At 50.2% G+C, this 26,503-nt stretch overlaps 1 protein-coding gene across 8 annotated transcripts in view; it reads right to left on the bottom strand.

Moving 5' to 3' along the window:
* The window catches only part of LOC100226286 (protein CEPU-1), a 363,323-nt gene that overhangs the window by 49,360 nt on the left and 287,460 nt on the right, over positions 1-26,503 (bottom strand). For all 8 annotated transcript variants that reach the window (XM_041720916.2, XM_030290832.4, XM_072918168.1 and 5 more), the window contains one exon: positions 513-745. In XM_041720916.2, the coding sequence (XP_041576850.1) occupies positions 513-745 (233 nt within the window). The remainder of the gene's footprint in view (positions 1-512; positions 746-26,503) is intronic.

The raw sequence follows: 26,503 nt of genomic DNA, 5'->3' as shown, positions 1-26,503 counted from the left end.
TTCCCCCAACACAAGTTTTACTTCAAGCACCGCCTCCAGCTTGGAAAACAAAAAAACATCAAAAAAGAACAACAACAAGAAACAGCACTGCGAGTTTGCCAGTGACTGTGTCGGGAGGCAGAGCTGCCTGTAACAGAGCCCTGGGATTATGTCAGCAAAGCTGGGTAAAACCAAGCCTGACAGAGTTCAGGAAACATTTGGAGAACACCCTCAGACACAGGGTGTGATTCTTGGGGATAGCGCTGTGCAGGGCCAGGAGCTGGACTCCACGATCCTTGTGGAACCAGAAAACTCAGCAAGTTCTCTGATTCTGTGTAATTCATTACCCAGCTTGGGACAATCCAAGCTTGTGGATCTCTGATTCTGTGTAATTCTGATTCTGTCCCCAGCTTGGGACAATCCAAGCTTGTGGATCAGCTACTTCTGCACCAAGCTGTGTACAATGTTCAATCTAGGAGCAATGAGAGAAGAAAGCAAAATCCCAAGCCCTCTGCAAACTCTCTTCTTCTTACCTTGCACGATGAGATGGACACGCGATGTCTTGGGGTGATTGTCTGTCTGCACGGAGCAGGTGTAGGGGCCCTCATCGTACACGTCCACATCCTGGATCTGGATGCTGTACTGGGTTTTGGTGTTGGCCAGGAGCACCACCCGAGGGTCCAAGCACCACTTGTCATTGCCGGCATAGAGGATGCTGCTGCGGTTCAGCCAGGCCACCCGGGTCACCCGGTTGTCCACGGAGCACCTGGGGAGAGGCAGAGAGGTGACCCATCAGTGCGCTGCTCTCGGGCGCTCTCCCTCCCTCCCTCCCAGCCCTCCTGGTCCCCCTGGCACTATTTTTAGCTTTGCTGTCAGCAGCACTTTCCAAGACCAAGTGCTTTCAGTGTCCAAAGAGGACAAGGTCAGCGTTTTCCCTGCGGTGCTCAGGGCACCAATATCCATCTAAACCGGCGGCTCCAGAGATTTGGCCAACAGCTTCACAGAGTTTTCAGATGCAGGGAGGTCAGAGCCACCCAGTACCACCCTTTCACTCCTCCACTCCAATTTATTCTTTTGCAAACTCCCAGACAAACAGATCTGAGCCCAAACCTCCATCCCGAGTCCACACTATTTTTTGGAGGTGCAGGTTGTTACTTCCTGTCCAAATCCATCACCTGTGGTTCTCTCTGCGGACCTTCACAGCCCTGCAGCCACACAAAGAGATGCAAAATGGTGCTGGGAAAGCTTGTGCTGCGTCACAAAGGAGCGAGGAAAATTTATCTTTGGACAAAGCCAGCTCTGACACACACCTCTAAAGAGAAACCTTGAGCATCCAACCATTTGTCCCCTCTGTCAACTTCTCTTTCTATACCCATCACCTGCACCGCTGCACCTCCCTCACTTGTGCACCTCACCTGAGCTGAGCTTTTCACTTATCCAGGGATGTTTTGGAGGTAGAAATCCTCTATATTCAGTCTCAATAAGCACCTGACTTTCCCCTTGAGACAACACAGTGCAAACCTAGAAATTATTTTGATCCTGAAGGAGATTATTTTCCTGTCAACATTACCTGGGATCAACTTAGCTCCTCCCAAAGGTTTCTGCCAGCCCTGTAACCCCCCATCCCCATGTTCCCAAGCCAGGTTTGAATCCTCCTATTTCCACAAGAAAAGCACCAAGACCTTCTCTAAACAGCAGAAAGCTGCAACCCCCACAGCCAGCTAAACCCCTGCTTCTGTCTGAGAAATTTTGGGATTACGGAGCCATCGGGATTTAGCCACGCTTTGCTGGATGCTCCAGAGCATAATGTCCCTGCATAAAACCACTCAGCCTAAGATCCACTGTTTATATTCTTCCCCAAACTACTTCATTACTTGTGCAGTGGCTGGGATGCAAATTAATTTCAGAGGCACCGAGAGGGAGCCTGGCAGCTTCTGGGACATCTCACTCAGGGTGATTTCAAGGAATGTAAGAGATTTAATGGGCTCCATGTGCCAGACTGCACTGACAGGGGAGGTAATGGCAAGGATGGTGTATCTGTGGCACGTGGACTTGTCCTGGACACTTTGGGAAGTCTGTCCTTCCTCTGGGTGAGTTGTCTCCTTGCTGAGGGTCCCTATAGCCCCCTTTGGGTGGGGAGTCACATTTTCTCTAAGGTAACAAGTGATAGGACAAGAGGAAATAGCCTCAGGTTGCACCAGGGAAGGCTTAGATTGAATATTAGAGAATATTTATTCACTGAAAGGGTGGTCAAGCCCTGCCACTGGTTGCCCAGGGCAGTGCTGGAGTCACTGGAGGGATCTAAAAGCCACATAGATGTGGCACTTGGGGACATGGGTTAGTGGAGGACCCGGCAGTACAGGGGAATGGTTGGACTGATCTCAAGGGTTTTTCCAACCTTAATGACTGTGATGGAAGACTTCTCTTCCTGTGTCCATTCCAGATGCCAGGGAAGACACAGGGGACAAGTTGTCTCATTTCATTCAGGCTCTTTCTGGAACCTCTTTGGCCCCAGCGATTACAGGAGAAGCCAAAATAACCCACCCAGCCTCAACACACAGATTTTGGGCTTTGGGGGTGACAGAGGAGATGTGTTATCTTCAGCACAGGACACCCCTGATGTGCCAGTACCCAACTCCTGCTCCATCCTCCCTTCCTGGTGTGAAAAACAGCCAATAAATTAAACAATTTTACTACTGTTCCATAATGATATTACGATAATAATAAATTAAATGTGAGCAGATTTTTATGATCTACATTAAAAAAAGCAATAGATTCAGTCTGGGCTGAACACCAAGAACTTGGCTCTTGCTCTCAGCTGCATTACAACTTGAGTAAAAGGCCTGAGAGTTTAGTTGCACAGGTTGAATTAAACTGGAGATTTCTTCCCAGAGGATGGGTTTAGTCTATTGAACTCCAAATCTCAGCTCTGCTGCTAGCTCAGACCTATGGGGCACGAATAAAATGAAGTGTTTTTTTGGTGTTTGGCTCTGGTACCATGAAATAGGCTCCTGTGGTGGTGGTTCTGCACAAACACAGGGGCGTCCAGGGCTGGGTGATGAGAAACCAGACATGACTTGAATTTCTCAACCAGTCCTCTCTGCAGACATTACCTTGAGGAACTGTAAGCAGGCTGAACTAAAAATATATATTTCCTCTCTCCTTCTCCACGCCAGTTTTCTTTATGAAATGCATCAGCTTGGAGATCCTTGGATAATAATGGAGCCAGACAGTGTGCAGTCCAAGCATTCCCTCTATCATATGGGCATTTAAGTGCTTTTGAAAAGCAACGGGGCTCAGGTAACGCATGAGGCAACAGTGAAATAAGTGCTTTCGCCCTTCACAGCACCCGGGCACAATCTCTCCTTATCATCCAGACACGCTTCCCTGTCCCTGGGATCGGCAAGCTTCAAGCTGTTATTTTATATTCTTCCCTGCCTCTTAAAGCTCCTGAGCCAACATATATATATATATATATGTGTGTGTATAATAAAGCACAGGGAAAGAGCTTTGACCTCTGGATGCACTGGGCTATTTAGGGATTGCCAGTTGTGCTCCTTCCTGAGCTGCTTCCAAGCACTCTGCTCCTCCTCCTCCCTCCTTGCACAAGCACAGGTCGGGGTCCCCGTGGCCGAGGCTCATCACAGCGACCCGATGCTCTTCCAGCCCCTCCATCTGCTCCTCCTTCCCTCCTCCAGCAGCTCCTCTCTCCAGCAGCCCAGTGCAGGGATGGGGAGCCTCCTCTCCCACACACAGGCAGCCTGCCTTTGGCCAGGAAGCCACGCTCCAGGCACAGATGGAGAGCAAAGCCACCGCCAAGCCCACAGCCTCCCCTCTGCCCACCCTGCTCCTGGCAAAGTGCAAAGACCTGGGATGCCTCCTGCACCTCGCTGGAAGCTCTCAGTTTCCCTCTCACCCCATGATGTGCCAGGGAAGGAGGGGAGGGAGAGGTCCTTGGGGTGCCGGAAAGCAGTGCTTGCCTCCAAAAAGATGATCTAAAAACAATTAAGCACAGATGAGGTAATTTTTTCTCTCAAGATCCTTAATCCTTGTTCCACTCCTGCTCAGACAGCAAGGACTTCTCCTCCAGGAAGATGAAATACTGCTGTGTGCCAGCTCAAGGTGGAGATGCTGCTGCTCTGGATACTGCTGCCTCTCTCTGCTGTTTCTCTCTCAATAAACCCAGAGTCCCAGACCTCGGGGTTTCTCCTCTGGGAGAGGGGAACACTGCCTAACTCACCACTGCTACATCATCCTGGGGCAGGAGGGGATGGTTTATAGGGAGATGCAGCTCCTCATGCTGCACCAGACCCTCTGCTCCCTGTGGCCTCTGAGGGCACCTCAAAATGAGCACAAATTTGGGCATTTTAGACAGTTACACACACTGAGCAAAGGTGAGAGCTCTGTCCTCCCCACCTGTCCCAACCCACCTGCTCATCCCTTGCCCTGCACTCCCCACTCAATGACATGTGGTGGGTGCAAAGGAATATAGGCTGGTGCTGCCCCTTCCACATCTGTCAACATCTCCCACAGCCAAAATTTCCGGGCTTTGTTATCCACCTTCTTCTATCAAGTTGGCCTATTAGGGACTGGCCACTCTCCCCCAAAGTGGTATTCCCAAACATTTCCACAGCCTGAGGGCTGAGCTCAGGCATCCAAAGGGCCCCACAGGTGCAGCCAACAGCCCACCTGGCTGCAAGGACAGCGCTCAAAGACAAATTGGAAGAGGGAAAGCAACAGCACAAGGATTCTGCCAGCGAGCACAAAGATGAGCTGGGCTGGAAATGCCAACGAAGCCATCAGTGGGGACAGAACAGCCTCATAAACAATACCAGGAACAAACAAGCAGCAGGGTGCTGATGCTGCGTTCCCTGACCACTGATCCCACCCGTGCTGATCCAGCCCCCAGCACCTCCCTGCGACTCCTGAGCAGACACAGATGGCACACACCAGCAGTGACATGCCCCCCTCAATTTCTCTCTTTGCTTTCTTGAGTTTGCACACAAAAAAATGACATGAGAGGAGGTGGGCAGGCAGTGAGGGGAAGGAGGTTTTTAATTACTGAAGTGTAGTAATTGGCACACAACACTTTTTTGTTGCCTCTTATGCAGATTGCTGGTGTTCCAGAGGGTTGGGATGGAGAGCACAGATTGTATCAACACAGCAGGACACACAAGAAATGAATAATGTTAATTAGAACTGAAAAGAGCTCAGCAAAATTACCAACCTGATTGCTGCTTTCATTGCAATTATCAAGGTACAAGCTCCATCATGGGGAGGCAGAATGGGGCTAAGCCTGGCTTACCCCAGCAAATATGGAGGCCCAGCCTGGGCTGTGACCAAACCGACCCTCCCCAGGCTCAGTTCTCCTCCCATCACCCCCTAATTTTCATGGCATGCCTCTGCTAGAGAAACCACCTCCCTAAATCCTGGCCACTTGATGGAATTTCACAATGGCATGACCCAAACCCTTTAGGTTGGAAAAAACCTTTAAGACATTTAGTCCAAGCATTAACCCAGCACTGCCAAGCCGCCCCTAAACCATGTCCCTGAGTGCCACACTCACCACCAAGCATCCCCAGATGTCTTCATTTTCTTCCCAGTCTAACTCAGCCATTCCCACACACTTCCAGATTTTTAATCAATCCCACACCAGCAGTGTTTTGTCTCTGCCATGAGCTAAAACAAGCTGAAGATCAGGAATTAGTTTGGGGTTTATCTTAAAATTGGGTGCAAATGGTCCCACTGAGGCTGGGTGGGATGACAGGATGTTCTGGGCCTGCCTTGTCCCCAGCTTCTCATGTTCCAGACATCACCTTCCAGCCTCTGCACCGTCAGCTGAGCTATAAATGATCAACTAAACCAGCCCGCCGCCGGCGGCAGAGCTCCACATCTTCAGATTTATTTCTGTGATTATCACATTTTATTGTTATTTATTAGGATTAATTAAAGGCCAGGCTGTGAACAACTCAATCCTAGTCAAGCACAGCCTCACAGACTTTCCCATGATATTTAGAAGAGAATTTTGGCCATCAATTCCTGAGCAAAAGGAAAGCTGGGGCCAGATTGTGCCATGCTCCTTGGGACAGGCACTGCCCACGATCCTGTGAGGCTGGCATGCCATGCCATGGACAGCCTGAGGTGTGGATATCACACAGAACATGGTCTGGAAGCTTTTTAATTAATAAATATCGAGCCAAATCTCTCATTGTTACAACCCAGTCTGGTTTTGCTCTCTTTGCTGCATTGGGCTAAGCCACGCACCAGCAATTTCTCCCAGTCCAGCCCTTCTCCAGCAGGATTTACAGCATCTGCTCCTTTCCATGCACACCCAGCTTTGCTCACACACCCTCCCTGCAGCACTGTCTGCTCACATGCACAGGGCCAGGCAGTGCTGCCCAGCACACCAACCCCACACTGCACACACCGAGAGTGTGTGTGCACCCACACCCGTGGGGAGCAGCGTGTGCTCCTCCAGCAACAACCCCATTCTGCTGGAGCAGCGACTCCCAGCTCAGGCCACGGAGCTTGGAGGGCAAGGCTGGATGTGCTGGTCACAGGCTCCTTGCAGGAGACATTCACAGTGGAATTGAATTGTTGGATTTAAATGTCTGTAGCTTTGCTATGCTGAAAGCCCCCAGTGCTCAGTCAGGGACTCTAATGGAGGCTGAAGGCTCAGCCCCGCTGGGGTGAGTGGCTGTGATCAGGTTCTTGGCATTCCCGTCCTCACCTGCTCCCCAGGACCAGCCCAGTCATCCTCACCTCGCTGTGAGTTTGGCTGGAGGGCATCCCTGGAGCTCCCACTGATGTGACACCACCAAAGACACAGCCCAAGGAGGTTTTCACAGCACAGAGCAGCTCACAGCAGCAGGAAACCTCTTCCCTGCATGGGGAGCCTGGTTCCTGTCAGGCAGGGACTGACCCAAGGATTAACTCAGCAGTGGGGTCTGGCAGGATAGGGGGGTCCCTGCTGGGGCTGGCGCCTTCCTCCCGCCCCCCCTGCAGCAGCCAGAGCCTCTCCAAAGGCTGTGGGGTGAGGAGGCACCCTTGGATCAGCTGCCACCCCAGCGCTTCTTCAAAACAACACTGAGCTAGTCAAAAGGAATGCTCAGAAGTGGAAAATAAACCCCCTTTGTGTTTCCCCCTCTCTTCCCTGCCCAGAGAGTTCCAGTTGGTTGTTGCAGAGGGAGTCAGGGCCCTAGACTGGGAGGTCCTGCCTTTCTCACTGGCTCATGCAAGTTCCTGCCCTTCATTCCTGCCCTCTGCAAGGCTTTAGAGATATCTGGCCCCTCCTTGCCAGGGAGTGTGAGTTAACTCATGTTTATAAAGTACCTGATCTCCTCAATTGAAAGTTTATACATGCAAATGATTCACACTAATTACATTAATAATAATACTGGGCTCAAAAAGATCCGCCTTGGTTCACTGCCCAGGATTTGCAGAGCTGCAAACAACTCCCAGTGTGCTGCCTTAGACACGGTTATTGGCACATGCCAAGGAAACAGGAGGAAACCGGACTGGGAAGGGAAGAAGAGCAGCAAAAAGAGCTGGAGCTCCTGCTGACCGAGCAGCAGGCAGGATGGGGAGCAGGCACAGATTCCATGAACACCTCCGTGTGCATCCTGAGAGTCCTGGGGGATCCCTGTGCCGGCCCCAAGGGCTGGCGCAGAGTGGGCAGATCGCGATGCAGCCGGCAGGGATGGCTCGTCTGGAAAAGTCTTTATCTCTCTGCAATGCAGCAGTGCACCAGCACCTTTCCAAGTCCCGTGCTCGGCTCATCCAGCCTTTCTATTTATCCTCCTATTGTCTCTGCTAACAACAGGGCTCAGCACATCTATAGCATCTTCCATCTCGGCATCTCGGAGCGTGCCACAAAGCATCAATGAGGGCAGCGGCTCGCAGCACGCGGCAGGGAGCGTGTCCCTAACCCCAGCTGGGGCTGGCTCCCAGGGGCACCACTGGAGTGGGCTCCTGGCCCATCTGCTTGTGTTCCCCTCCAGAAGTGCCAATGGCACCGGGCACGAGGTGACACAGCACCAAAATGCGTGTGGGCAGCTGTGAGGGATGCGGCCGGTGTCAATGACACGGGTAATGACATTTACAAATGACATGGGTACCACCAGGGAACCCATAGGTGGGGTCCTGTGCTGAGCTGTGGGACAGTTCTTCCTCAGGGTTTTCTCCTTTTTTGCATTCCCCAAGCCCAAGTAATTAACAGGAGGCTCCTGGATGCCAGCAGGCAAACAGCCCTCACTGAAAGCCACCACTCCCCTGGCAGTCTTCCAGGGTTGCCTACGGAAGGATCCTCACTCCATCAGCCCAGTCCAGGACCAGGATCTGGCAGCTTCAAATAGAGGTGTGGAAAATGCCACAAGAAGAAAATGATCTCATCCTCTCCCCTCAAACACTACAGAGCAGTGTAAACCCTAGAAAACAAGGTCTCCTCATCTGAGGAGGTGTGGAGAAGTTGTTTTCTCCCTCTGCCTCTCCTTGCTCTGTACTTCTCTCTAGAAAAAAGGCTTCTTTACCACCTACTAGTCCCAGGCTGAGCCACTCAAGTCACCCCAACTCCCCATCCTTCAGCCCCCCGGCAGCTCCTGTTCTCCTCCTGCGGGCTGCACTCCCAGCAGCCAGTGCCGATCCCCGGCGCTGAACTCGCCCAATTACGAACTGTGCCCCGGAATAAATCCTGGTTCTGCTTTGCCAAGTGACACTAATGGCCCTGGAATCCCTGGAATAAAGCGATGCCATCCACCCCAACGGGCTGCAAAGGAGCGTGTTTAACTACGCACGCAGGCAAGGGACTGCTGAGCTTAACTGCACTGAAAATGTATTCCAAAGGAAGCGATGCACTTAACTTATCACAAGTGGGAAATTATCACTGAAGTGGCTTTTCCTTAGAAGTTGAGGCACAAAACAGGAACGGTGAGGGGTGAATGCTTTCTGCCAGGACTGCAGAGAGAGATGGAGGAGGGAATTGGAGGCTGCTGAGGATGCTGCCAGTCCAGGGGCTCTGTGAGGAGGAACAGGGGGCAAGAGGGAGGGAGAGGTGCTGCGAACAGTGGGCTGCAAGGCACTGATGGGGACAACACAAGGAAACCTGCCCAGGGAAGGGCACAAGGTCAGGAGTCAGATTTTCAAGGCACTGGCAGAGGTGCTCTGGGGAGCTGAGGGAGCTTGCACTGTCACTGCCTTCTGCTGGGTCTGTGTAGGATCAGGGAAGGGTTTGGGATGGAGAGAACCTTGACAATCATCCTGCTCTATCCCCTGCCATGGGCTGGGACACCTTCCGCTCAAGCAGGTTCCTCCAAGCCCCATCCAACCTGGCCTTGGACACTTCCAGGGATGGGGCAGCCACGACTTCATGTAGCAAAAATATGTTGCTATTGTACATATATATACCATATCTATATATATCCATCTATATATTCTCTACCTATATATTCTTTATCTATATATACCATGCCATCTCTACAATTCTAGCCTGGCAATAATTGCAGGTTACCACATCACCTTCCTACACCAGCTCTCCCTCACACTCCTAATTGCATCTTCACCACGATGCCTGAGTTCGTCATGCTGCCAGATGGGGAGAGATGGGGAGAGGCAGAACAAGGACAAGCAGCAAATCCTTAAAATTAAACCAGAGAGGTGGTCCCGGCAACTCAAGGCTGAGTAGGAGGAGTGGGGCATCCCAAGCCTTTGGAGATGAATCCTGAAGCCTTGCAGTGCTGTGCTGCATCACAGGGTGATTCTTCTTTGGCAGAAGAGCACAAGTAGCTGAGATAAAAAGCTGAACTGTGCCTCTTGCTCTGATGTTTCTCCTCAGAGTACACAGTTCCCTAAGAAGAAACTGCACGGCTCTCACAGACACATAGAGCCCACCACAGAGCCAGATCTTCTCCCACCACCTAACCAGAAGGTGCTTTGCTACATAAACAAAGTTCAAGTGCTCATCTCATGATGCATCACAGTGGGGTGGGGACTTGTGCCTGATAGAAGAGGCTGGAGAGGCGTTGACGTAGCGAGGCAAGTGGCAAACCAGAGCAAATGGAAGGGAGGGGCAGGAGGGATGTCAAGGAAGGAAACATGATGGAGCCAAAGCAATGGGACTTTCTCCAGCCATGCCATGGCACCAAAGCCCTTTCCTCATTTATAAAATAGCACTAATGAGACCAGAAACAAAAGAGGGAGTAAGGGAAAGGACCCTTCCCAGTAAAGACACCCCCCATCCTTCCCTCTCCCCTTGAGGACATCATCCTTAAAATATATTTCATTTCACAGCTGCATTATGGTACCACAAAATCCTGCGAATCCAATTTAAGAACAGATTACCTCCTCACTTACTTCATTTGAAGCAATTACATGTTAATTTTCATTGAGACCAGCCTAATGCATACCAATCTGATGCTGCAATCTCATTTGAATACTTGAGGGAAAGCTAGTTGGGCTCTGGGCTCTGGAGGCTCATATTTAAAGGGCCACTTCACATTTCCTTTCCCTTTTCCCCTGGTTATTTACATCCTCATCACACTTGTGGTGCTCCCTCCATCCCTTCAGGGCGTTCCCAACAGCTGCTGCCACTCCTGAGACAAAATAAAAATGCCCAGTAAGTTTTGCAGTAATGCTGCTGTGTCCATCACCAGTCCAACCCCCAAGGCACGACCTTCCCCAGGCTAAAATTCAGTATTAACCACGTTTTTCTCCATCAGGGAGTAACATCCCAGCATCAAAGTCACTGGGAAACACGTGCTAGTCTCAGCAAAGAGACTCCTCCTCCTCCTCCTCCTCCTCCCAGGCCAGGAACAGGCATTTCTGGCTGATGGTTATCTCCAGCTCCCTCACACTCACTCAGAGTCTCCTATCTCTGCAGAGCTGTGGTATCGATCGTGTCTCGGACAGCAAGCTTAGAGTAATTAATAATGCCAGGAGAGTGTGGATCCTGCTCGGGGTTGAGGCAGGGAGGCAGCTGCCCCTGGCTGGCTGCACGCATCCCGGTGATAAGCATTCATGTTGGAGGCTGCACCTTAATTAGATTTTTCAGATTGCAGAAGCCCTGAGACACTTGTGCAGACACCATATAAATGTATATTGCATTGTACTGTAATTAATCCAAGGTGATGGAGCAGGAGCCGGGGATTCACAGTGAGACAATCAGCCTCAAAACTTCAGCACATCATCGGGCTCAAGACCACCCCGTGGGCCAAACCATCTGCAAACCATAAGATCTCCCTCTTCACTCACCAGAGACACATTGGACAACAGGAACATCTCAGAAAGCCAAAGGTTTTCTGGTGCCTCCTCACCAGACAAAGCTTCCACCATTAGGTGTACTTCTTTCCTTCCACACAAGCCAGAAAGACAACAAAAAGCACTAAAGACAAGCAGAGATTAATTGCAGCACCTCCTCCCCAAAAGAAATAATCGATTGGATCAGGCAGGTGTCTGTGCTGTCCCTGAGAGCACGTGGATGTCACAGCCATGGGCTCCAGACATTTGTAGTCCACATCAGACAGCCAGAATGCTCCGTGAGCACTGAGGGAAGTGATGGGGTGAGAGAGTTTCGCTGGAGAAAATCTTTGGAAAAGGAGTTTGTGCTGAGGATAACTCAGGGAAGGTGGAGGAGGAGATGAAGTGACAGATGAAAAACTGCTGTCTGAAACATCACTCAACCTCCTAAAGCCTCCTGTGCCTGTGCAACTCACCTGCCTAGAGCAAGGGGGAGATTTTGCTTGCTGGCAGCTGTGGGACACTTTCCTGGCTGTTACGAGCTTCCCTAGAAAACAGAGATGCACAATCCAGGCTTGGATAGCACAGGGCTGGTCACAGAATCACAGAATAATGAGGTTGGAAGAGACCTCTGAGATCATCAAGTCCAACCTGTGCCCTAACACCACAACTAGACCATAGCACCAAGTGCCAAGTCCAGTCTTTTTTTAAACATATCCAGAGATGGTGATTCCACCACCTCCCTGGGAAGACAATTCCAGTGCTTTATTATTCTTTCTGTGAAAATTTTTCCTAATATCCAACCTAAACCTTCCCTGATGTAGCTGAGGCTGTGTCCTCTTGTTCTGTCAGTGCTGACCGGTGGAAGAGACTGACCCCACCTGTCTGTAACCTCCCTTCAGGAAGTTGTGTAGAGCAATGAGGTCACCTCTGAGCCTCCTCTTCTCCAGCCTAAACAGGTCCCTATTCCCACAGGCATTTGCCTGCAGCAGAGATGCTCTGATGATCTTGAAAACACCCAGACCTGGAGCTGAGCTGGGTTTGCACCCGACCTCCTCAGCCTGACCCTGCTCCCTCCATTCTGGGGCAGCCAAGGGGTTTCACACACATTTGGAAGCTCCTGTAATTTCTATGAATGCAATCCAACTGCTGCTGATCGAGTCCAACAGCCTTTGCCTGCAGGAAACAACCACCAGACCCTTTATGTAGAGCCACTGGGTGAGACCCCGGGGAACATCCTGGCTGCTCCAAGCCCCACGGTGGCTCATTCAGAGGGTCCCAGGACACGATGGCTCAGCCTCCTCTGTACCCACAGGGTAAAAAGCCCTTTGAGGGGGGAGGGAGCTGAGCTGGGAGCCTGTTCTGCCACGGCACCAGTGGGTTTGGGAAGGATGGAATGAGTCGCAAGGCGTATGGTGAGAAACCAAACAATCAGGATTCAGGGGAGGAAAGGCAGTTACCTGGGCAACAGTGAGCTGCTAATCCATCTGCCACCCCGCAGGGCTGCCCAGCTGCTCCTGCACTGCCAGGGGAGCCCCCAGAGCAGACTGCGGCTCCACGGCATCACGGGGCTTTTCCCAACCCGATTCCAGGCTGGTGGGGACCCAGAGGTGACCCCACACTCAGCCCTGCCCTGGTGCAGCCCCTCCCCAGCCACAGCAGCTCTCAGCAGAATCAGCAGCTCCTGCTGCCTGCCCCCACTGCCCAAATGATGGTGGCCATCCCCAAGACACAGAAGGAGCTGATGTCCCACAGCTCTGTCCTGCCCTTCCCAAGGGACTGACCATGTTTTTTCCCTGCTCCATCTCCCATCACACCCAAAAGCTCCTCTGCAGTGAGCAAGGAAGGAGAAGCCTCTGCTGGCAGACATGGATGCAGGTGCCAAGGTGACACAAGGACACAGGGGATGCAGGGGATGCCAGCCCCAACCACGATGTCACTCTCTTGTCCCATGCACACTCCCACCCCTCCGTGGTGACACAGGGCCCGCAGCAGCCTCTGCTCCCCATTCAGAGTGGAGAAACACCATCACTCCAGCTAAAACAACAGTTTTGGTGGCTTGGGGATAGGATTTCAAAGCACCCAGAGAGACTTCTCCTGTTTCCTACTGATCCAACTCAGTCCCTGTACAAGCCTTTGAAAACATGTCCTTTATAGTTTTCCATTTTGATGTCTCATCTGTAAGAATATATGGTGGGGCCTTTTTCCTTCTTCTTCCCCTCTTCTTCTTAAGAGGAGATATCACACTTTGAACTCTAATTTTTATTTATTTTCATTTCCTAGAAAAGGACTGATTCCCCACTGAGCATGGATGGAGGAAGAGAAAAGGGGGTGGGGAGGAAGCCTTCAAAAAGTACCCAGATTTAATTTTTTATCAGAGGAACAGAAGGAGAAATTTGTTGATGATCAAACAGATTCAAGTACCTTAAAAGAAAGCGACCGCCGGTAAATGGAAACTAGTTGAGGAATTACATGAAAGATGTGGGAGACGCTCGAGAAGCAGAAGAAATGCTGTAACCAAGTGGAAAACCAAACCCATCTGTCCCAAACCACTGGAGCAGTGGTGAGAGGAGGTGAAGTGTTTGCTCTGCAGCAGCAGCAGCAGCAGATCAGGGGAGAGCTGGAGGCTTGCAGAGCTCTGAGCCGGCCCCGTGCTGAGGGAGCCCAGCGCCAGGAACCAGCACCCAGCCAGGGCTGTACCTCCTTTCCTCCCTGCACAGCTAAAACAAGTGGAGGCAGGCAAATAAAGGGCTGCATCACTTTGAAAAACAGCACCCCGGGGGCTCTGTGTTTTGCTTTTCCTCCTCGGCACATTCCAGCTCGAGTGCGCTCGGTTTATAAATTCGAAGGGAGTGGGATTGTTTGGGTTGGGGTTTTTTTCTCGCTTTGCTTTGGTTTTAATCCAACAGCAGCACTTTAACACTCAGGCTGGGAGCTGAAAAACCAGCAGAGCTGGGCAATGGGATGTGGATTTAGGGAAGAGAGAAGAGGAGGAGGAGGAGGGGGTGAGACCACGGAGCACCAAGCTGGCCTGCAGGAGTCAGAGCCAGACAGAGCTTGGGAGAAGGAGCCAGATCCATCTCAACCCTAACAAGCCTTGCTGAAGCCCTGAAGAGGCCAGATTCTGTTGCTTCCTGAACTGTGACCCGCCTGGCTTAGCTCGGAAATCTTTTAAATAGGAAAACAGAGCCGGCATTTGCTTCCATGCAGAGTCAGTGGTGAGCAAAGCCCAAGGGTTGCATTAGATTAGCAGCGGGCTCCTCCGAAGGCATGGAAACTTTGATCATTTAATATGTATGTGCCTTGTCGGAGCGCACAGGTCTCCAAACCCCAGTAAATGTTTTATTAGGGCAGCTCTGGCTGTTATGCCCAAGCCTCACTCCTTTTGGACTCTGGGGATCTTGTTGTGATTGGAAAGACACTGTTCATCATCTCCCTCTCTCCCAAGTAGGGCTGTGCAGCTCTTGCCTTGTTTTTCCTTCGGATCTCACTCAAAGTGCAATGCAGGAGCCTGGAGGGTGGCAGAAATATCCCAAAATGACCCCCTGCCCTCCTCAAAGATTCTTCTTGCATCTTGCAGCAAACCCCAAGATATGATGTGTCAGAGCTGATGGCAGTGGGAGCAAAGGCTCTGCTCTTCCTCCTCCATCACCACTTCATGTACTCATGGTTTAGTGGTGGATCTGGAAGTGCTGGCTTAATCCTTGGACACAATGACCTTCGAGGTCTTTTCCAACCTTTCTGATTCTATGAAAGTGTCCACCAGACCTGCCCAGAGCTCCCAGTCCCTCTAGGACATGGCAGAGCCAGTCATCCTCACTGGAAAACCACCAGGCAGGAGCCTTTCTGGGGAGGAGAATCCTGACTGAAGAACTGCAGAACCAGCCCCAGGCTCCTCTGAGTGCAGAACATCTCGGTGTTGTCAGAAGCACTCTTTGATTTTATTCTTTTAATTTGCAAATTAAACTCATAGTTGCCAAAATTTGGAAACAATTCATTGCCCAAGTGATTATTTGTTGTTGAAAATGTCGTTTTTGTTGGAAATTTAGAAGAAAATCCCTACCAAACAGCATAGTTTGCCCTCCATGCTGCCACACTCAACTCAAAATGGATATAACCCTGCTCAGTACTGGATTTCCAGCTTCCAAGAGCTGGGATTCGGATTAGGAATCAGCTCATGGAGAGAACAGGGCAGATACAATCTGCGTGTCCAAGGACTGTGCTTCAAAGGACACTGGGCCAGGACCATAAATCTGAGTGCACGGTCCTCCAAGAGACATTCTAGGGGAAAATTACACTGCTTGTAGAATTCAAGCAGCCCCCTTTTTTTTTTTTTCCCTGATTGTAAAAAATATTTACATCCAAAATAGACAAGAAAAGCCTAGTGCCAAGAAAATAGGAGATTTTTATAGATCCTGTTTCTGCAAGAAATTACCAAGACAACAAGTCACTAAGTTCTGAGAAAGGATTTGACATTTTCCTGAATAAAAATAGCACCTGAAGTGGCATCATTTAGGATTATACCTTATGGGCAAGTGCTGCTGAAGAAGCTGGAGTATAAAACCCTTCCCATGGGTGGAAAAATTCACCTGTGGGATCCCACCAGGGATGCCTCATTGTTTCCCCTTTTCTATAGGATTTCACACAGAATTTCCACAGAATCCTCTTGGTTTTGTCATTATGAAGTTTGATTAGACTTTTTTTTCTGCTATAAAGGAATTACAAGGAGCAGGAATTGTCATACTTCAAGGCATGGACACATCATCAGCTCGGAATGACAAAGACCCCGCGGTGCCACCCGGTGTTTTAGGGAATTTCTGGATCAAGCAGAAAGCCAGGTTTTTTCTCCCAGGTGGAGCCATGTGTGCTGTGAGATTTGTCTATAAAAGCACACTCCAAAATTCCAACTCACTGAGCTATTGCTGCTGAACAAAGAGCAAGAGGGGTGGGTGTGGACAGGTACCTGGTGGGAAGGAAGCACCTTGTCCAGGCAAGGATGTATCTCCAAAAACACATTCTCTGGCTGTTCTACCTTCCACGTTTTCTCTTAAGAGCACAAAAAACACCCACGTGCACACGGTGACAAAAGGAGACCGGATGCCAAGAAACACAGGGGAAAGGCTGGACATGGAATGACTGAATGAGGACACTGGGATTTTGGATAAGCATTATGACCATGACAGCTTTCTGCATTTTCTACCTCCAGCAACAGAAAGCCCTGAGATGTGTGGAGAAGGGCAGATGATGAGGTGTTGCCACAACCACCGCAGCGCCTACGGGAACACTGCCATGGCTGCATCCCATCGGATGGTGTGGGAATCCAGGGCTTCCCTCTGGCTGCCCTGGCAGGTCTGGGACCCTGGCAGGGGTCAGGAACCCCCTGGACAGAGCCCCCAGAGACACTGTCTCTGATCTCTGTCCAGGGAAAAGAGTTTTCAATCTTACAGGATGAATTACAAGCTCTGAGTGTTTGATAAGAGTAATAATTAAGTGTGACACGGGTGCAAAAGTTAAATTTTAGGTTTCTAGATTAGGGGTCCAAAGGAGACAAGATGGAGGAAATTGGGTGTGCCTTGTCCTTTTTCTCCTTCTTCATGCCCTCCATGTTTCACTGTGGTGTTGGCATTTTTCTGTTGGTTCAGGCTGGGGACACACTGTCCAACGTAGGTGACAGATATTGGCACGTTATTGTAAATCCAGCACAGGTAGTTTGTGGTATTTAATGTTTGTACCATCCCACTGAGGGCAGAGCCCCACACGCTGCCCTGCAGGACAGAGCTGCGGCAGGGCAGCAGAACATGTTAGAGATAAACAGAATAAACAACCTTGAAACCAGCACAGACCAATTATGGCTTCTTCTTTGGCAATGGGGCAGAAAGACAAAGATTTTCTACAATCTCGGAATCACCAATACCCACAGATTCCGACAGGATGGGATCCGAGCCCTGCCAGGAACACGGATCCATCTCCTGGAGCTGACAGCGGGACACGGCCCAGCTGCACCTCTCCTCTTTGGAAGAGATCCCATCTCCACCAGGCACAGTCCTCCCCTCCCAGAAGTGCTAATTAACACCTGACCATGGGTGACTGACGATCCCTGCCAAGTGCCAGGCGCTCTCCATGCCCTGGGATGCTCCTTGTGGAGCCGGGGCGGGCAGAGGGACAGAGAGGAGCAGGAGAAGCAGCACAATGCCGATGGACTGGAGAGCCAGGGAAGGGAAGGGAAGGGTTGAACCTTCTGCTGGAGGCTCTGAGCGTTGCTCTGTGCTCTCCACAGCTCCTCTGGCGAGGCCAAGCTGTCCCTCTGCCCCCGCTGCCTCATCCCTGCCAACGCCGACTTTGACCCTCTTTATCCAGATGGCCCAAATCTTCCAAGCGCTGAGGCTCCTGCAGTTTTCCAGGAAAATGCCCAGAGGTCTCATTATATCCAAACCCTCCTCCTCCACTGAGCCCAGCTAATTCACTCCTTCCTCACTGCCTGTGTGGAAATCAGGGAAAGGAGGGACCAGGAGGGAAAGGTGGGGGATTTCATCTATCCAGGGGCTTAATTTCTCCAAGTTTTGAAACCTAGAATATGAATGTGTTTATTTTTAAATCGAAATTCAAACTAATTATTAGCAGGAGGCTTTCAAGTCAAATGTAGGTCATGCAATGTGATGGGGGATAATAGCAATTGTTTCAGCTTCAGGAAGCACAGAAGTAGTGGATACTCAGGAGTTGTCCAGTTTGGTTAAGGACTTTTAACACAAAATTGGGCACCTTTCTGACTTCAGCCTGGCCACCCTCTTCTCTGGCACCCAAGGAGTGCTGAACTGGAGTCATGGGGTGCCCACTCCATCATCCAGCAAGGGTTTGCAGAGTCCTCAGTGCAGAGGAGTGAAACACAGCCCACAGCACACCCCAAAGGATGAGCTGGACCTGATAGTTGCAATATTTAAAGATAAGAATTAAGATTATTTAAATGGGAATGTCAAAACCAGGAGTTTAGGATGTACATTTTATGCTACTCCTTCAAACATAGGTGGGGGGATAGTGAGACCTCCCCCTTCCTGCATCTCAGCCATTAGAACTGACTTAACCCACTGCACAAATGAACCAATCTTTTCACCCATTTCTGCTCTAAGAAAAGCCTTGAAAATAAGAAAATCTTGGGATGTCAAGAGCTGTGAATCCTCAGCAGCTTTTTCCTAGCGCCAGGTGCTTGTGGGCAGCAAATATCAAAGCCAAAGCCTGGGGATGCAAAACGTGGCGTTTACACATTAAAAAAATGTTTGGCAGCAAGAAAATCTTTGTGCTACACCCAGTTGGAGGGAGCAGGATCAGGAGGGAACTTCTCCACGCCAGCCCAAGGTGCCTGAAACAGCTCAGAGCAAATGTAACCTACTTGCAGTCAACCACGATCAAGGCGAAACAGAAAAGCTGCCAATTAAAAACAGAATGATTTCAAACAACAAAGAAATCCGTGGACATTGTTTGATCACACATATTCTGCACGAGAAGAAAGAAACACCAAAAAAATAGAGGCTAAAAATAGGCTGGGTGCTGTGAGCCAGATCCCCAGCCCAGCAAAGGCACCGGCTCCGGGGAGTTATGCAGCTTTACCCATGCAGCCGTCATTGTTGCTAAGTTCTGAGCTCTATTCAAACTTGCAAAACGTTTTCTTCTCCTGCAAAAATACAAGAATCTCCCCCCGCCCTCCCCATCTTGGAGCTCATCTCTCCTAAAGCAGCTCACATGATGATGATCAAAAATAAGCCCTCCAAGCCTAAGCTCACTAACATTCATTTCTTTCCTGCTAATGCTAGACTTCTTACTGTTAATCCTTAAATATATCCTTAAATAAGAATGACAGTACCTGAAGCACCTAACAACCCTGTATCATAAACAGAGACAGCCTCTGCATTCCTAATTTAGCTTGCCACAGAAGAGGTGACACTAATCCCAGATCCTGAGTCCCGGATATCTCACACGTAAATGCCATCGCCTTTCTCACCTTGACATTACAGAGCAGCCTGAACTTTCCTTGTTCTGCTCAACTTTCAGCTGCTTGTTTGTTTTTTTCCCTTGTTTTGTACAAAAGCTGACCCATGTCAAGCTCAGCCTCTGGGGCTGGGGATTAAGGGGAAGTGTCACCTTCACCCTGTGTGGCTCATTGCTGCAGGGACACGAGCCACGAGTGACACCAGCAGTAGGAGACTGTGGATGGAATCTGCAGTAAAGTGCCCAAACCTCTTATTGAGCTCATAGTAACAGGAAGGAGAGCAGTGGGTAAAAGGCAGGGGAATGGAAATGACCACGCTGGTTTGTCTCAGCCACTGCACAAAAATCACCAGTTTTTGTAATTTCTGCATCCAAGGCTCCGGTTTTCTAAGTGCTCCGGACCAGCACTGAGAATCAGGCATCGATTCACAGAAACCCAAAATGGTTTGGGTTGGAAGGGACTTGAAAACTCATCTCATTTCAATCCCTTCAACATCTTCCACCAGCCTGGGTTGTTCCAAGCCCTGCCCAGCCCATCCTTGAGCAGTTCCAGGGATGGTGCAGCCACAGCTCCTCCGGACAGCCTCTGCCAGTGCCTCCTACACAGCCTGTGAGTAAATGTGATTGTTCCCAAAATACCAGGAACCTGGGTAAATGCGTGCACTTAGGAGGCAGGAAAAGAGCATTTGACATTTTGCAGGGACTCCAGAAAGAAAGGAGAGCGAAGCTTTACAAAGCAGAGCTCGCCCATCATTCCTCAGTGGATTTTCGTATCTCTCCAAAAAGGCAATCTGAAAACAAAAGGCTACGAGGGACTGCAGCTGTCTCCCACAGAGCAGGCACCAAACCCAGCCACTCCATGTGATCTTTAACAGAGAAAGCACAGAGGAGCGAGGATTTTAGCAAATTGCAGCAAGGAATTAACTCTACATCAATTTGGGGGCTTGTGGAGTAATTTCTCCCCTCAGCATGAGGGCAAGCACACTGCAGCTGCAAGCCAGCCACGAGCCAGGGACAAGAAATATCACCAGAGCAGCGAGAAGAAGCATCAAGTGCCAACAATAAGCCAGGCACAAACCCTAAAGTTTATTGCAAGCCTCCCTGGACCCAGGAGGGCACCGTGGGCCAACTGCAAGCTGGTGATGGGAAGGTGCCAAAGCCCATCATCCTGTCAGAGCCGTCAGCTGGCAGGGCTGCTGTGGCACGCCGGGGTTGGTGGCCTCATGCCACGGCCAGGGGACAGGCAGTGTCCCTCTGCAAAGCATCTGCTGCGGTCAGAATAATGAGTCAGAGCAAGGGCTTTGCTGCTGCTTTCTGCAGATTTGCATTGCATGAGCTCTGGGCATCCCAGAGCCGGGAGGACAGACGGGGCTGTGCAGCCCAAATTGGCTCCTCTGTGCTTCAGGGCACTGGCCCACACTGCTGGGAGCACCTGGGGGGTGGGTGTCTGCCAGGGGCTGGGCAGCCTGACACCCAAAGGGTGGCTGGGCACTGAACAGACTCCTCAGGGACGTGGTCACAGCCCCAAGCCTGACAGAGCTCAGGAAGCATTTGGACAACACCCTCAGACACAGGGTGTGACTCTTGGGGATGGTCCTGAGCAGGGACAGGAGCTGGACTCGGTGATCCTCATGGGCTCCTTCCAGCTGAGCAGACTCTGTGATTCTGTGATCCTGCATGCTCCCTGCTGAGTGCTGAGGAGCATCCCGGACCCATGCTGGCCTCAAAGCTCTCCCTCAGTAATGGGGATAACACTAGCACGTCTTGGATGGCAAAACAGGGCTTGGCATTGCTTTGCCTCAAAGCCTTGCTTTGATTTTCATGCCATGGCAAAACCTAAAGGATAATGCCTGCCTTGCTCCCAGGTAACTGGAGGGATTGGGGGTTACACAGTGCTCACTGCAGAGCATGAAATCTTCCAGCCCAGAAATGCTCAGATTTAGAGACAGATGGATGCCCCCGAGGCTTACACACCTCTGTGGGACAGGGCAAGCATGCTCCAAAGAGCAGGTGCAGCCACAGAGCAGAGCCCCAGGTTTCCAGGTCTGATTCCTATCACTGAGATAAGCAGCTGCTGCAGGCTGGGAGCAGGTTCAGCTTTCAGGCTTTTGCTCAGAGCTGGGATTTTGCTTTGGGCCCATCCTCAGCCAAGAGTGAAGCGGAACAAAATCACTACAAGAAAGCATTTGGTGTCTCTGTTTCTCTGGACAAGGTCTGGTTCCCCTCCTCACACACTCTGGTGGCTTTGGAAAACAAAATCCTGCTCCTTCTGTGTGCCAGATCCCACATGGAAATGGGAACTGGCAAAGGGCTCCAGCCCTCACCAGCAATTTCTGCTGGAGGAAGGAGACCCAGATCTAAGTGTGTCTCGGCTGTAGACAATTTACATCCCACTTAAAGGCTCTGAGGAGGGAACTGGGGACTGGACTGTGTTTGGCTTCTGCTGGACCTGCTTTCATCCTTGGATGGATGGAGCCTGAGGAGCTTTGTTCTATGCAGTAACACATGAGGATGTTTCCTGGTGCTGCCAAACTTCACAATATGACCAAGTATTCCATAACCTTTCTTATTTTCCTTTTTAGCCCCAGCCCTCACTCATACATCATTATATAAGAAACCCTTGGCACTGTTCACTCTTCCTATTCAAAAATATATAAATCCACAGGAAGAAACCAAATCAAACAAAAACGACCCAACAAAGCAACAACGAAATCCTTCAAAAACCACCTCCAGTCACCAGGCGCACGGTTTGAAAAGCAAGACTGCGGATTTGGGATCCTTAAGCTCTGCCATGCTTACTCTGCACTGCACAGGAGCCCCTAAGAACAACTCTCTGGCTCCTTCCTGTCTTTAATCTGCCTCAGCAGGCACAATAAACAACTACAAATGGAATAACAATATCGGAAAAGGGGGCTGGGAGGACAGAAGAGGAGATGCTGTAATGTAGAGAAGGCCTGAGAATACCAGCGAAGGCTTTTAAGAACCATACATGCTAATTATGGTGTTAAAAATCTGTCAGTCGAAGGGCTGGATATTAAATGGAATTGGCTTGAGATGACAGGGCTGAACTGGATTTTAAAAAATTATTTATTAAAATGCTCTGGATACAAATGAATGTTCTTATTTCAAAATGTATTATTGTCCCTCTGGCTTTGATCTGCAGAGCACTTTGAGCGATGAATGGGAGAGGTTGTCAAATTTCCCTCTGCACCACTCTCCAAGTGACTCCACAGCCCTCACTGAGGAGCTGCTTTACAATTTCCTCCAGCAATCTTTCCTTACATTCTCAGAAAGCTGCACCAGCAAGGGCAGGCCCCTGTTCTGGGGTGAGCTGTTTGGGAGAAAGCACCAGGACCTGGATGGGGCCAATGGTGGGATGGATGGATGGAGGGATTGAGGGATGGATGGATGGATGGATGGACGGACGGATGGACGGATGATGGATGGATGGATGGATGGATGGAGAGATGGATGGATGGATGGATGGATGGATGGATGGATGGATGGATGGAAAGCTTGCTGAAATCTGGGATGAGGCTTCTGACAAACTTGGGATCCAAGAGCCAGGAATGAGGTTTGCCCAGAGGAAAGAATCTTTGGAAAGAACTCAACTCTCCCCTCCCTTCTACTGCAAGTGGCCACTTGGCCTATGCACTCCAGTCTAGTGGGAAATAACTGCCCTATTCGGTCATTTGGGATCTATTTGTCCTTGTCAACAAGGCAAGGCGGAAATGGCTTAAAATTGAACGAGAATAGGTTTAGACTGGATATTACAAAGAAATTTTTCCCTGTGAGATTAGTGAGGCACAGGGTGCCCAGAGCAGCGGTGGCTGCCCCATCCCTGGAAGTGTCCCAGGTCAGGTTGGACAGGGCTTGGAGCAGCCTGGGACAGGGGAAGGTGTCCTTGCCATGGCAGGGGGTAGAAAGAGATGATCTTTAAGATCCCTCCCAACTCAAACCATTCTGTGATTAGGAAATCAGAGGCTGAGGGGTGTGGCCCATCCCCAAATCCATGGGGTGGAGAGACCAGAAGCAGAAGCACTGCACTTATCCTTCCAGCAGCCTGGAGGAGGTGGGAACCCTGTGCTGATGTGCAGGGTGCCCAGGAGGCTCCAGCTCCAGCTGTGCACTGTCATCCCTTCCTAACGACAAACCCCCACCAGTGCAAACCCAGGTACGCATTTTTGGCACAGTCCATCCCACACCTGCCTGACAATCACATTTCTTGTGGCTAAGGAATCATTTTCCCCTCTCCAGCTCATCCACCACATGCAAATTCACCCATCGCCTCCAGCAGCTCCAGCACTTTGGCTCCCTACACAGTTCACTCCACTTGGCTCCCAGGTCACCTCCTTCCTCCCCGCTTTATCTCCTCTTAGTTTTTATTTTCTAATATTATTTTTTTTTAACAATGTCTGTACAATTTTGCTCTCGATAACACGCGAGTTAATTAAGCCGTGATCTCCTGGAGACAGGTTGCTACAAGGAGATAAGCAGCGGCTTCTGTTCGCCATAAACAGCTGTGCTCCTCTCCAGCTTCTGGGGATTTGCTGCTTTTGTACAGAAGACAAAACAATCATTGCCAATTAAACCTGGACATCGTATTTTCCCCATCACTGGTGAGTCTCTTGACGTCACCTTTCCCCATGATTCTCGCAGAGGAGTGAGGGTGCAGCGCTGTAAAGTGAGACTTAGGGGAAATGAATACCTGAAGTTGTAAGAGGCCAGAAAATGAGGTGAATTCAACACAGGGCACGGCTTGAAGGACAAAAGCCACTGCAGTTCCAGCAGAGTTGTGCTAATGTGGCCTTGGTGGGTGGGTGACCCCGAGCTGATGGGTTTGCAAGGGGTGTGGAGGGACGGGTCTGGAATTTAAAAGGTCTCAACACACTTTAAGATATCCATTTCCACATGAAAAAGAGGAAATTCAATTAATTAGGTTGTGAAGCAGGATGCTGAAGAAAGGAAAAGTCTAAGCAAATTAAAGCAAGACCAAACAATTTTGCTCTGCTCAGTGTGGGAGATTTTTGCTCAGCTCTTTACCTGCCACTCCTTGCCCACTGCAAAACTAGTGATTTTTACCACTTTGCACTGATTTTGGCAACAAGACAACACCAGATCTCTGGTATGGACCCAGAAACATAAAATGGGAACAACCACCTTGAGATTACTCTGCACCCAAGGCTGGAGGACACTGGGATGCAGCAATAAGGAGGGACCTGGAGATGCACAGAGCTGCCACTGCTGAGGCAGGGCTAGATGCCAGACCAGAAAAATCATCAAAATGGCACAAACTGAGCCTTTTTTACTTCTGGATGCTCTGTGACCTCTGCTAGGTCTGCTCGCTGTCAACACTGATGTGCTGCTTGCAGACTTATTTTGAAGCCTGGTTTCATTCCTTTACCCCTTTCAAATCTGGTTTAAAGCTCTGCTGAGTCCTGCACAGAAATCCTTTGAGGCAGGGGGTACCCCATTGTGGAGACCAAAAAATCCCAAATTCTGCCCATGACACCAGGCTCAGAGCCAGGTACTGATCTGTTGGCTCTTTCCATTTCTTTCCTCAGCATTCCCTCTGACTGGAAGGCAGCAGGAGAGCTCTGCTTGTTCTCCTGGTTCCTTAACCAGTCATCCCAAAGCCACAAGTCTCTCTTGATTGCCCTTGGACTTCTTTCTGCAACTTCATTGCTGCCTATTACGAGTGACATGCCAGGAGTTGCTCATTAAACACAGTCACTCAGTCTTGGGGAGGAAAGGAGGTGGGGGGGGTCCCTTTTTATTCCCCTTGAATGTGGCTTTAATGATTTTAAATCCCTTCAACCCAATTACAGCTCTGTATCCTGATTAGGAACTGAGCTATTGTGCACTGGAGCCATTATCTGGCGGCCCATAGAAAAATTAGTACCTGGAGAGGCTGTGCTGGGAAATAAATCTTTTCCTGACATTTTAGGACCAATTCTTGGCCAATTAGAGCACACTTTGCCACGTAGGTAATGTGTATCCAAACTGCTCTCCCTGCTGAAAAGGGCAAGCAGAGAACAAGTGTAATCCATGCAAAAGAGGAGGAAAAATCACCCGCTGCCAACAAACTCTCCAGAGCTTCCCGACAAGTTATGTGCCCTCTGCAGAGCTCTGTCTGACCCCAAAGCCATGGGGCATGGAGAAAACAAAGCTGCTGCTCTTTGTGCCACCAGCCCCATCCACTCCTCTCCTGTTGCCTGTCCCATCTCAGCCCTGGGCTTAAGTGCAGACCCTGAGCTGGGGGTGGCTGCAGAAGGATGATACAAAGCCAAAGAAGGGGACCTGGCTTGGGATGGAGATGTCCCAGCGTGGCCCTGAGACATTTCACCCTGCAATGGTCAAGGTTTTGACCATCCTGTCAATTAGGACATGACCAATGTCACTGAGAGACTTTTCACAAGTTGTGCAGAGACTGATGATGACTCCAGGATACCCCAGAGGGGACAGGAAAGACATCAGGTGGACCTGAGGAGGTTTATGTCCAACCTAGGGTGGCATGGACCAGAAACCTGCTCCACCAGCCCCAGCCCTGCAGCAAGAAATGCAGCCCTCAATGCAGGACTTGGACAAGGCATGCAGACATGGATGACATTGAGGGAAAGACAACTTCCCAGGAGGAAGCTCCTTCTGAGCCATTTCTCCTTTGCTAGCACTTGTTCAGTTGGTTTTGCACCTCTCTGTCCCCTCCTCCTCCACCCCTTGGCTGGAGCTGTCCTAACAGAAATTCCCTAATTGCTAAAAGTTGCAAAGAACTCAAGTGTCCCCAGTTCTCCCAGTTGTCCCCATGGCACAGCATGAGATGCTCCCATTGCCCCTTGTGCACTCTCTTCTCCATCCCTCTCCTCTGCAGTGTTTCCAGGGTAACCGGGAAAACAAGGGTTTAAACAAAAAAAAAGGATTTAAACAAAACTGAACCCAGAAAAGTAGAAGATGCCAAACCCACCCCCTCCCAGCAGAACAGAGGGATGTGCTCAGTGCAAACACCTGCAGAGGAAGCTCAGACCAGTGCCAGAGGGCAGGTGGGCACCAGGCACAGCAATGAAGGATGCTTTGAAGATAGATCTTTGCTTTTGGAGTCAGAAATCCCAACCACATGGTGCCTCCTGGCTCTGGGAAGGTCTCATGCTACAAGATTCCCAGAGTAGGTCTAGGAACCTCTCAGCCATGGGTTGGGTGCTCTCTCTGATCCCTGGTGTCTTGGCAAGGTGGGAAAAGCCTCACTCTGCCTTAGGGTTGAATTTGGAAATAACCATTGGTCCTGACCACCCCTCCAGAAGAAAAGAACGGAACAAAGAGC

The sequence above is a fragment of the Taeniopygia guttata genome, chromosome 24 (assembly GCF_048771995.1).
Source record: "Taeniopygia guttata chromosome 24, bTaeGut7.mat, whole genome shotgun sequence".
NCBI classification, from domain to species: Eukaryota; Metazoa; Chordata; class Aves; order Passeriformes; family Estrildidae; genus Taeniopygia; species Taeniopygia guttata.
This window is presented reverse-complemented; position numbering and strand designations above follow the sequence as displayed.